Source organism: Echinops telfairi, unplaced genomic scaffold (genome assembly GCF_000313985.2).
Source record: "Echinops telfairi isolate 266 unplaced genomic scaffold, ASM31398v2 ScPeMD7_23;HRSCAF=83, whole genome shotgun sequence".
Taxonomy (NCBI): Eukaryota; Metazoa; Chordata; class Mammalia; order Afrosoricida; family Tenrecidae; genus Echinops; species Echinops telfairi.
Window position 1 is genome coordinate 76680383 of NW_022103920.1, and position 12426 is coordinate 76692808.

The following is a 12426-nucleotide window of genomic DNA, read 5'->3' on the forward strand; positions in this document are numbered from 1 at the left end:
GTGTTGTTTAATGACTTACTGGTTTTCCATTTTCTCAATGAAACTATGCTAATGGTCTTTTGTTGGTGTTGTTGTTTTTCTTCCTAGAACAATTCCTAGTAGCTTACTCCACTCATTAGAAAGTAATCTGGAAAGTTTCCACTATTCTAAATCGTAATGATTCCATCTTCATCACCTGCTTCTCCTCAAACTAACGACAGAAGCAAAACAGTTGAGGCATAAATGCAAAAGCACAAGCAAACACTCCCCTCCATCGACCTCTCACACTTGAAAACAAAGCCAAACAAGCCCACCTGGAAGGAAAGCCTGGCGAGTAGTTTCCTGGCAATAGCGAGAGCCTGTCAGCAAACAGTAAGACTGGAATCAACATGGGAAAGGAAACGCTTAACAAGTAGCAAGTGTCCTGAAATTATCTTCTTAAGTAAAATTAAATGGCATAGAATAACATGGTAAAGGTAAACATTATCAGGAAGCAAAGATAAAAACTAAGAAAATAAACCCACTTTCCTAATATGAACAATATTGAATTATAAAGTCTTTTGCTAGTCTCAAGATTTGATTTAGATATAAAATCTGAAAGAACTTAAGAGCCGAGAGTAAGAACAGCTTCATTTTTTATTCTTATATAATAAATTGGCACTTTAATATCCCTAAAATCCTTTAGAGACAGGTTTCATAATTTTAACACATACACACACCTCAAATTCAAATGTTTCCATAAATTATGTGAAATACATATGCATTTCACATCATTCGAAACATTGATTCACCTACTGTGAGATGATCACATTAAAACTGGACCATGTTTAAAATGCAGTTCAGGAAGATTACGGTTTCCTTTTCTTTTTAGGCGAGTGTTCCACATTGGGGGAAACCGCTGCCTCCTCGTATTTTCGTTTCTTCTTCTTCTTTTTGCGGTCACTTTGGTAGCCGCTGGAGTCACTGCCTGGGAGAACAGGGTCTGGATCCGGAGCTTCCCGGGGCTTTCTCTTCTTCCTCTCCTTCTTCTTCTCCTGGGGCTGCTCCCCACCGAGGCCCTCTGCACTGCCATTGGTCTGCAGCCCGGCTTCTCCCTTTACCGAGACAGCTACCAGCTCTGCGGCAGCCTCTCCCTCTCTGGACGTCTCTAGGTTTTTCTTCTTTTTCTGTGGAGGATTTTCAACAGTTTCTTCAGTGGTGGTTTCTGTTGCTTCTTCAGAAACTTGAGAACACTTGGCTTGCAAACTGTAAATTAAGAATTTAAAATACTAATACAGTACAGAACAAAAATAAAGGAATAAAGTTAAACCAAACATATCCCAGTACACCAAGATTTTCTAAATAATGGGAGAAATGAAAGCTGCATCGCTATGACATACAATTCAAATACTTCATACTGTCATCCCTCAACTTGCTGAAATACCTGGGAAAGATCCCTATCATAGTAGCTCTTTCTACCAGATGATTTTTTACTCATAAACGTCTCAAAGCATGCCTTAATTTTCGGTGCATAGCAAAGAGTGGTCACTGAACATTACAACAACATCCAGGCTTATGAGTCAGACCATTAACACGTGACAAGAGAAAATATGAGGGGCAATAAGTCTGTGAAAATAAACATTTTAAATATAATGGAATTTTTCCACAAGCTTTGTGAAGGATCCCCCATATACAGTTAAGTCTTGGAAACTACAGGGGCACTTCTACCTACTTCAATGTTGTTATATCTCGAAATTAAAAAGACCAACGAAGCAGCTCTCTTCCCAAAACGACACTGCTGTATACAATTATCATTAGCCACAGGTGACCATTTAAATTTATGTTAATCTAGGTTCAATGTTTGAAAACTTATTTCTGTAATTTCATGAGCCCCATTTCAAGAGCTCAGTAGTGAAGGGCAGCTCAGGATTGCTTAGAAAGTTCTAATTGGACAGATGCTCTCTAACATGAATCCAGGCAAGTTACCAGAAATTAACTGACACAAATCTAGAAAAAAATTGTGAACACAGCCTACTAAGTTTCAAGACACCCTTTATCCACTAAGCTTCTTTCCTGTGGAACCAAACTCAAGATTAATTTGTATAAGAATTTTAGTACAGAATAATCCAGAAGTTAATATTCCTTCCGGGCACAGATGACAATAATTAAATAATTTGTTTCAATTATATAAAATTAAAAGTAGTTCAAGAGTTATACAATAGAATTATACATTTAACACTTTCAAGTTCAGATACCAAGTTTTTAAAACTAATAAATTACAAAGTGCCTAGCAAAATCAGTTATAAAACCAAACCAATTTGTTATAAGCTGTGCTGTAGAATACTTAATTTGATGCACTGTCAAAACACTTAAGATTTCCATTTATATTGTTGTTTATGGTTCAGAAGAATACTCTTGTAAACAAAATGTTCATTATAGAGGCAATCACACTTTCTAATTTCTACACAACAAAAAAATTAATAAAAATATCTGGTAAAAACACTGGCACCAAACTGACCTGGCCACGTTTAGTTTTCCTCGAATGCAAAAGACTCCAGCCGCATCAGAGTCTAAGCGGAAGACTTCAAATTCAAGTTCATCTCCCACACTTATCTCCAGGGTTTGCCACTGCTCAGGTGGCATCTGCTCCGGTTTAGGGATAGAGGCATTGAAACAGCCATGGACTAAACAGCCGATGTGGCTGGAAGACACTTTATTAACTGTGCCCTAGAAATAAAGAAAAACGAGTGTAACATCAAGAAGAAAGAGAAGTGTTAGAAGTACAAAATATTCTTCAAAGAGAAAAAAAAATTAAAGAGAAATATCAAATTAGAGGTATAATAATGGACTATTTGATTCAGGTAACACTACATGCCATAACAAAAACTTGGGTTAGGAAACATCAAAGTTCACCCCGCTCACCATAAACCCAAACCCTTTGACCTCAAGGATCCTTTGGAGAGTAGATTACTTTATAACCACCTTGAAACTAAGCAGAAAATACTCCTTTATATGACCGACATGTGAAGGAAAGGCTCAAGATCTCAAGGCAGGAAGCAAGCATATGTTCTTTATTAACTAGGATCCACATTATATTCTTATAAACAGACTACTGCAAAATTGAAAAGCATTCGTCTGTGATTCCGCTTAGCATGATATAATCAGTCCTAAAATATTGTCTACCCCTTATATGTAGCCCTTGACCAAGGTAAAAACAAGCTTTAAAATAAAAATTATTATATAGTTTTCAGTTTAACCTGAAAGCTTCCATAAAACCTAAGCTTTCTATTCTTCCACTAGATACATAAGGGATCTGAAAAGATGCCCAGGTGGCGCAGCGGTGAAGCGCTCCACTGCTGCTGGAGCCCCGCACAGCAGAGAGGCTGGGCAGCCTGTGTCTCTGAACGTTCACAGCCTTGGAAACCCTGTGGGACAGTTTTCCTCTATCCTTACACAGTTACCGAGTCAGAATTGGCTCAACGGCAATGAGTTACATGAATGAAAATATGAAATAGTACTTTAATCATACTTTCTGATCTCTCCAACGGTAAGTAACACTGGCGTGTATACAATATCTTATATATATATGCAACACTTCCTGCACTGTCATTATCAGGAGTCTGATGCATCCGGTGGTGGCTTCTAGATAGTTCTAAAGTCAGTCTGAAGAAGCTCTCATGTGGCCTCCCCTATCTCTAGGTGCTGAAAAGATGGCAGCACTGCTGTGAAGTAGCACTCAACTAAAGACCAAACATGAGCCATAGGGGAAAGTATACTCCCCACCCATAACCTCATGCTAAAAGCCTGCTCTGGAGTGCTGAGTCACGAATGTACAGCCTTCTGGATGCTTTTTTCAATACTAAAAGCTAGAATCTCTGCATTTCATTGATGGGAGAGAACTTACACATGTTCAAGTGCGAGACAGTAAAGATAAAAACAGCAGTGTGCGGGTCATGAAAATGTACTTAGATCTCCTGCTATTGAGATTACAGGCGTCTGATGGGCCCAGCTACTGTCCCTCTGGGTCCATAGCTGCTGTCACACCCAGGCATGCTCTCTACTGTCTGCTCTCAGCCAGTGACGGAGGACAGCGGCGTACTAATTCAGGCCCATTCGTGCCTGTGAGACAGAGAGAACTCATTGGGTGAACAACTGTGACTTGAGACCTTTTCACTGGTTTGGCCGAAATCTTCTCAGGACTGTGCTGTAATCCTTCTCCCTCCCCTTCTGTCACTTGTACTGCTATCCTCCCCTCAGCCAGACAACCGTGCCTCACTCCCTCCTCTTTACTCCTCACAGGTGTTTCCTCTAATAAATCACCTACATATCTAATCTACCTTGACCTCTGTTTCTCTGGAGGCTAGAAAAGGCATAAGCATCATGGTATAAAACTGACTACTACAAAGTGGTCGGAAATCAGAATAAGCTCAAAGGTAACTTTAATTACCTGTCTCCAAGACACAGAACATAAGTTCCCAAACCTATTTGGCATTCATTCCCTTCTCAGAAAACCCAGGCCTCATTTCCCCACCCCAGCAGTACCTCTGCACTATAACCCAGTCTCTAGAGCGAGGGCAGCCCATCCTGGATCATTCACGCGCTCCTGAGGGGGCAGTGTCACCCACTGGGAAATACTGCAAATTCTATTCACCTCTCAAAGTTGATCTACATTATTGACAAACTATTTTATTTTAACACATCTACTATCAGTTCTAATTCTAAAGTTATTCTACAATATGTGTATTTACCAAGAAATTTAAAAAAATATTTGTAATTACAAACCATGACACATGCTATGAAGAAAAAGAATGGAGTCAGTAGGTATCCGAAGGTCATGAAAGACATGAGCTTTAGAGGCAACGTTTCGTGACAGCCCAAAGGGCAGGAGGGTGCGAAGTGCTGCACGCAGAGAAAAACAACGAGTGCAAAGCCATATAGTACACAGTTGCTTAACTCCTTCTCAAAGAGAAGGGCAAGAGAGCCAAAGCACAGGACGTGGTCTCAGGAGGCCAGGCTGGAGAAGCATGCGGCAGACAACGCAGACCTTGTTGCACATGGAAAGTCATTCCAAGAGTTCACTTAAAGTCAATTGGAAGCAACTGAGGAGTTTTAGACAATGTAACCCATTTAAGTAAAACTACCCAGACCTTCCATTTTCTTCTCAAAATCTCACTGAAATAATCTAAGAACGTAGGGGATATTCATAAAATCGCTGAGAATTGGAAGGGAAGGGACAACACATTAGTAGAGAGTTGATTAACTTCTGGGAAGAGCTGGAACCAGATTGGCAGAAAAGTCTAGCAGAGGAAAATATAGCTCAGAGTCATAAGCCTATCTTAGGTTGCAGTATGATAGTGATTACAGAAAATCCTAAAAAATTGAGGGAACAAGTAATAAGGAAGTGAGTGAATTAAGGTCACAGAATTTAAGGTTAATATATACAAATTTCTATGTACTAGAAATGAATTATTGAAGAATAAAATTGATTTCTACATTGAAAAAAAATTAAGGAAAAATCAATAAGTGTCTATGGACGGCAAAACTCAACATGTTCAGTATTAAAATATGAATTCACTCAAAGTTGATCTACATTAACAAACTTTTAGACAATTGAGAATCTACATCTAACATATACATGGAAATGAAAAATACCTACAGTAGCCAAATCACTAAAAAAAAAGGAAAAAAAGAAATTACAAGTGACAAAATAACTAGTATTGGTATAAAGACAAATTGATCAAGGGAATAAAAAGGCTAGAAATAGACCCATACTTATAAAGTCAACTGATTTTTGACAAATTCTTTTGTGCGAATTTAATGGGGAAAGAAAAATCTTCAATCTCTGGGACTCAATTAACTGGATATTTAGATGGAGGGTAGAACATGGATCTGAACTTTACCTACACACAAAAAAACGTATTCAAGATTAATCTCTGACAGGCGCACCACTAAAACTGCAAAATTTATAGAAATAATATTTAGATATCCTACGGATAATCAACATTCTAGAATCCAGAAAGCAATAACCACAAGAATATAAACTGATAACATTAGAACTCAAGAACATGAAAAGCTTTGGTCATTCAAATTATGAAAAATTAACAAATTAAATACTGAGAGAGAAGAATCACAATATGCCCATCTGATAAAAAGGTCATTGCTCAAACCAACCAGCTGCTCAGTATAAGAGAAGTAGGGCTGTCTGTTCCTGTAAAGACTAGCTCTTCAAGACCCTGGGGAGTCCTATCTGTCCCTCAGGGGAGGATGCGTCAGAATCAACTCCATGGCACAGGGTCTTTGTGTTGTGGATTAAGAGCAGGCACGTAGACAATGAGCATAGCTAGGAGGAGAAAAAATACTGTAACTGTTGTGCCAGGGTTCAAGGTTGTCAACAAAAAGACCCTATCAATCATGTAATACTTCACTCTCATAGAGAAATTTAATGAGCTTCATTAGTGGGCACTGAACTCCCATGACCAGCAGGGTCATTCTACCTATATAAGAGTCAGAGAAATTTCGTGTATCCCCCAAACAGGAGGAAGGCTTCTTTGATTGGAAGATGGGGCAGGAAGAGTGAGAGACCAGTTCCCAGTCTTCATGAGAGCTGTTCTAGGGTCAAGGCCTTTTCTTGGGTGGTCTGAACGGGAGGTCCACAGTTTTCCAAGAATAACTCAGTAACAAAAAGGCAGAAACAATTAAAAGTGGGGAACGGACTTGGATGGCACATTATAAATGCACATGAGTTTTAAACAAATTGAGTTTTCTAAAAGTAAAAATTAAAACAAAACTTTAAAAACGTACATAAGTTGAACTGAACAATTAGCCGCCCATATACAGGCCTTGGGTTCAGAACATCTATTATCTCTAGTAGCAATTTCACTTGTCTGTGGTACTGTGGTGGCTTGCTTGTGCTGTGATGCTGGGGGAGATGTCACCAGTATTTGACACCCAAGATGAATAGGTTTCAACAGAGCTTCCAGACTATGAACAGACTAAGAAGAAACCATTTGTTCCATTCCGAGTGATTCATGATTGAAAACCTTATGAACAGGAAGAGAAATGATCAGAGGCAGTGCCAGAAGAGGAGTCTCGACGGTCAGAAGGCACTCACAATAAAACTGAGGAACAGCTGCCTTCCCCAGTCAGTCACCACAAGGACGTAGATCAAGCAAAGGCTTTGGGAACTTCACTTGCTAATAGCGAACGATGCAAATTCAGAAACAGGTACAAACACCTGTCAATAAACAGAATGTGTAATGTTCAAAGTATGAATATAGGAAAATCAGAAGTCATAAGAAATGAATGCATAGCGATGGACCAGAATTAGTCATTTTAATCAGACAATCAGATAAATTTACTATGGCAGGAGTGACAATTCTAGAAGAATCGTGTTGCTCTCATCATCCAAAAGAACATTTAAAGATCTGCCTTGAAGCACAAGACTATCCGTGATGGGATGATAGGTATATAAATACAAATAAATCTAGTGTAAGGCATCTATTATTCAAATTTGCATACTCAAGCTAAACTCATTAAGCCTACTCTGACTCATAGCAACCCCAGACAGCTGCCCAAAATTCAAGTCAGGTTCAGAAGAGGACTTATAATGAGGGACATCACTGCTGATGTTAAATGGATCATGGCTCAACGCAGAGAATATTAGAAAGATGTTTACTTGCATTTTATTGACTATGGACGGTGGTCTCCAGCTAGCAGCTGACCCATAGACTGGAGGTAGACTGTGCTTGCCAGCCCTGTGGCTGTATGGGCCGAGTTTTTGATGTGCTTTTCTTTCTTGATTTAAACTTCTGTCTTAGATATTTATGAGTGCCCTAGTTTTGTTTCTCAAGAAAACCCAGCCTAACACACTTGGTAAATGGAGGAGCAATTAAAAAAGAGAAAACCATCAAGGACATGGACTGACCCAGTGGCTGCAACAATGGGCTCAAGATAACCCTTTGATGCTGGGGAAAGTCTGGGCAGTGCTTTGGGTCACTCTTGCGTAGAAACCTACTTGTCAGCCCCTACCAGTAATATCAGCAATTCACTCGAGCCTCCAGGTTTAGAATTGGTTTTGTTGGGTGACGCCCAGTCAATTCTGACTCATTGTGACCCTGTGTGACAACGTGGAATTGCCCGGTGGCCTTTGCTTAGATGCGATCTTCATAGGAGCAGATGGCCAGGTGTTTATCCCATGGAGCATTTAACATTTTCTTGGTTCAAACTGAACACCTTTTGTTTAACAGCCAACCAAGTGACTGTTACAGCATCATGTTGCTTTCGTCTGTGGAGTCTCTTAACTTTTTCATGTTACTTAACTATATAATTATACGTAGAAAGCTGGAAAGAAATAATATACATACCACAAGTTTTTGTCCTGGTTCAGGGCAGAAAATAACAAAATCGGCTTCAATGTTAAGATGAATGTGTCCTTGATCATCATAAATATCTCCCAGCTCACCCACGACTTTGATGTTGTCATATGCAATAGGGACACCTAAAAGACTATGAAAATGAAAATAAGAGAAAAAGAAAAAAAAAAGACATATTTTACTTCTTTTGACTTACCCGAATGTTCTGAGTCATATGACTATTTTCAGAGCACTGTCAGAAAACCCTACTGGCATAGTGGTTACATGCTGGGCTGCTAACTGCAAGTTCAGCAGTTCAAAACCACCAGATACTCCATGGGAGAAAGATGAGACTTTTTAATCCTGTAAAAGGCTACAATCATGGAAACACAGGATGCGGGGTGGGGGTGGGGGTGAATGACGACAATGACTCCTACTCTGCCCTAAAGCGGCTCCTTGGGTCGGAACCGACTCAATGGCAGTGAGCAGTAAGTCAGCTCTGTCTTCCATGGCGCCTCCTCATGGGTTCAAATCTCCAACCTTTCAGCTCGTCAGTAATCTAGTGTGTAACCACTTGCACCACTGAGGGACTCCTCTAAACTGTGGTGGTGGATGATATCATCCGTCCGTTTTACTTCAGCAGAGAACACAGAATACTGCAGGGCAGTGAAGGCGGCAATGCAATACACTAGTCACAAAAGGGAGGTACTGGGTCTACTAGGTCTAATACGGTTGAGAACTGCTGACAAGAGAATGTGACAACAGAGCCTAGCACATAAGGATTTGTGTAAATTCATTAAACCTTTGGGAAAAGTGTGCGCCAGGTGTTCGGCTGCTAACTGCAAAGTCATGGCTCAAATTCACCAGGCACTCACAGAAGAAAGATGAGGCTGTCTACTCCTGTGAAGACTGATCGTCTAAGAAACTACAAAGGGCTGCTATGAGTCAGAAGTGACTCCATGGTGGGGGCTTGGTTTTCAGTTTCAGGTACTGAAAGCCACCTGAAATACAGACCGATGCTCTAACGCTGTGCATACATCTTTGTCTCCTTTTGCTTTTTTGAAATCACAGCAGACTAGGGGCCTCACTTGATATATTTAGCCAACAATTCAACCAAGTTAAAGATGCGGAGGAGCATACATTGAAGGTTTATTTGAACCATGGGAAAAGGGCATATTTGCCATTAGCATGTTACTCAAGAGTTGTCGCATAGCACAGAAATAGTATTTTGGTGTTTTACTTTTCTAGAGCCTTCAGAGGCACAAATTATAAGGTGTATGATTTTAGAAAATTATTTACTTTCTTCCTTAAGCTTAGACAGCCCAAATTTGAAACAGAAACACCCTTTTTTAAACTAAAAAAATCTTGTCACTGGTAAAGGAAAGGTGAGTCTGTCAAACAAGAAATGCGTTTGAGAGGATTTAAAAATTGATTGGAGTGACCTTCTCAATTCCTTCCTTTTTTACCTCTTTCTAATTCCACAGGACCGCCATAAAGTCTATAATTAATGGTTTATTGGTATCACACTACAACTGACAATATAGTCACTTATTTGCATCCGTGTCTATGATACAAATAATTTTGAGTGAGGATCATTAATCAAGGATTTCTGGACATGCATTTGTTTTGCAGCTTCACCTGATTTGTCTCTGCACTGAACGAACCTGCGCCTTTAGCATGTCTCATCAGTAACTGAGGGGTGATACTTGTTCAGTATACGTAGCCTGTTTCACATGACTTCACTCAGCCCAGTGGAGTTATACAAATTATCCCTCAATTGCTGTTTGGTTCCAACTCATTTAATTCGTCTATTTGTTCAACCATTCTAATCTAATGGCTTACCCACCCTATTGGAGCAGCCACTTGTGGAAACTTTTCCCCTAACTTACCAAGTGGAACCATTATATGGTTCTGAAAATTAGTATAACACATTAAACTGTTGCTAATGTTTCCAGGTTTTATGTATGTCACCTGGTATACCTTTAAATCTCTCAGATCCAAACCCTATAATAATTTTCTCTGAAACAGCAATTATGTCTTAATTGGTCTCCCTACCTATGGTCTAAGCCTTACATTATCATTTAACACTACCAAGTATTTTTGCTGAATTCATGAATCTGATGATGTCTCATGGTCAACTGATAAATATTACTACTCTCTCAAGTGCAGGCAAGTTTCAGACACGGGTGAGCTGTAATCCTGCTCACCGTATAAAAATTAACCATGACCAGCACCACTCCTAATCAACTAGGCAGGGACAGGAAGGGAAGAGCAGCCCTGGCCATGACCCCTTATCTTTAATGCCCCGCTCTCCTTTCCAGCTGTACCTAATACCTTTTCCCTAATCTAAAACCGAATTGCAGTTCTGTAGTGCTTACAGTTCCTGGGCCTGGGCATGCTATGCTGCATCTCTATCCATTGTTTATGCCACTCTCTACTTGGGATGCCACTAAGTATCCTCCTGTGTCAAATCATCCTCAAAGCTCTAATTCACAAGCCTTTTTCTATTGCTTGATACAGAAGCTAACACTTCACTAAATATAGTTTACATTTATATCCCTCTACTAGATCAAAAAACCCCTGGAAACAAGAATCTCATTTTTTTGGGTTTTGTATACCAAATCCCTGGCACAGAAAGGGGGTTGTTTGTGGGTGTTAACAGAAGTTGTTTATGATTGGCTGACACTTAACATGTCTGGTCTAGGATCTTAAGAGAAGGTGCTGAACAACTGTGTATTCTCCCTAAGAAAATTCACGGAGGAAATTTCTGCGATTTGAGGAGAGGAAGGGCGGGTGGCTGAAAGGTGAGTTCCTAGAAACATTCAAGACCTCGCTTTCCGAAGTCAGTATGCTTTTTGCACATAGTATAGTTGTATATTACGGCACAACTTTTCTTTATCCAGTAGTGGTTGTGAGATGCCCGCGAGGCTGTTCTGACTCATGGCGACCCTAGGCACATTAGAAGGACACGCTTCCAACTACAGATTCTGGGCTCCCGGTATCTTAAAAGAAACCAGAGTTCCTCGCACCGCCACAAAACTCATCCAAGTGAAGAGAACATTGATATTGACTAGTTCAAACATAAAAACAAAACTTGTCGTCATGCGTTACAATGAAATAACCGTACTTATACTACCAGCGTGATTTTCTGTAGAATCGTGTGCCCTATTGAGGCATTCCAAACTTTCATTTGTCAAATGAAGGAGCTAAGGGCGGCCAAAGTCACAGTGCACTGAACCTCTGGGACCCTCGTCGGTTCTGCAGTGAACTCGAGCACTACCCCCACCCCCACCCCCACCACCACCCCAGAAATCATTCCATGTTTGTTTTCTTTCACAACTGCCAAACCACCAGGCAAAAAGCTCGACTAACGCACCACCGGCTTTGTGAACTGGACCGGGGCCCCAGAAAGCCTCGGACAAGTCGATCCTGCGGGACGAGGGTTTCCCCATTTGCCCCTCTTGCTGCGCCATCTGCACGCCCACTCGCCGTCCCCCCTGCCTCTGCTCCCCGAAAGGCGCCTCAGGCTACGATATGGCGTGGATCCCAAGTTAGCAAGAAAAGGCAAGGGTGCGGATACCTCTCGGAATAGCGCAGGAGCTCGGCGTCAAGCTGTTCTCGGATGCCGGTGCGTTTCCTGTGGAGGTAGCGCGGCGACAACGCTATGTGTCTGCGGTGCGGCCCGGCCACCAGGCAGGAGTAGCGGGTACTCACCAGCGTGCAGGCGGCAGCGTAGGTTGGCAGCTCTAGGCAAGGCACGATGCCGGCCGGCCCCACCACTGGCTCTTCGGGGGCAGCCTTGGGCCGCCGCACTCCTGAACAGCCAGCCGCCATGCGGCTGGGCGGCTCGTCAGGTTTCCCACGGCGCGCGCCCCTGACGCGAGCACAACCACCTTCCCTGCGTCGCTTCATCTACGTCATCCAGCGGTTACGCCCGCCTTTCGCAAAGGTCTCTTTTCGAGCTGCGTTGCGAAGGTCCGACCAGCAGGGGGCAACCGCTTTTCCGCCGCCGAGCCCGAGCTTGGGGGCCGCGCCAGGGCGGTGGCGGCTACGGAGCATGCGCTAGTCCAAGGCCCTGGCGAGTGTCTTCTCGCTAAAGTCCGGTTTACGGCGGTCT

The 12426-nt window shown here is 41.6% G+C and overlaps 1 protein-coding gene across 1 annotated transcript; it reads right to left on the reverse strand.

Moving 5' to 3' along the window:
* Positions 1-597: 597 nt before the first annotated feature.
* On the reverse strand, positions 598-12143 carry POLR1F (RNA polymerase I subunit F). The gene is made up of 4 exons (XM_004702837.2): positions 11890-12143; positions 8322-8463; positions 2477-2685; positions 598-1224 (listed from the first exon to the last, which is right to left on the reverse strand). The coding sequence occupies exons 1-4, from the start codon at positions 12141-12143 to the stop codon at positions 828-830; spliced, it is 1002 nt and encodes a 333-aa protein (XP_004702894.1). The 3' UTR covers positions 598-827.
* Positions 12144-12426: the final 283 nt, after the last annotated feature.

Bases quoted from the DNA above. Each gene is read 5' to 3' on its own strand.
- POLR1F (XM_004702837.2), bottom strand. From the start codon at position 12,143: ATGGCGGCTGGCTGTTCAGGAGTGCGGCGGCCCAAGGCTGCCCCCGAA. The intron at 2,686-8,321 runs GTATGTATATTA...CTTTATTTCTAG, and splicing joins AACCAGGACAAAAACTTGTG to GGCACAGTTAATAAAGTGTC. The intron at 1,225-2,476 runs GTCAGTTTGGTG...CTTAATTTACAG, and splicing joins GGAAAACTAAACGTGGCCAG to TTTGCAAGCCAAGTGTTCTC.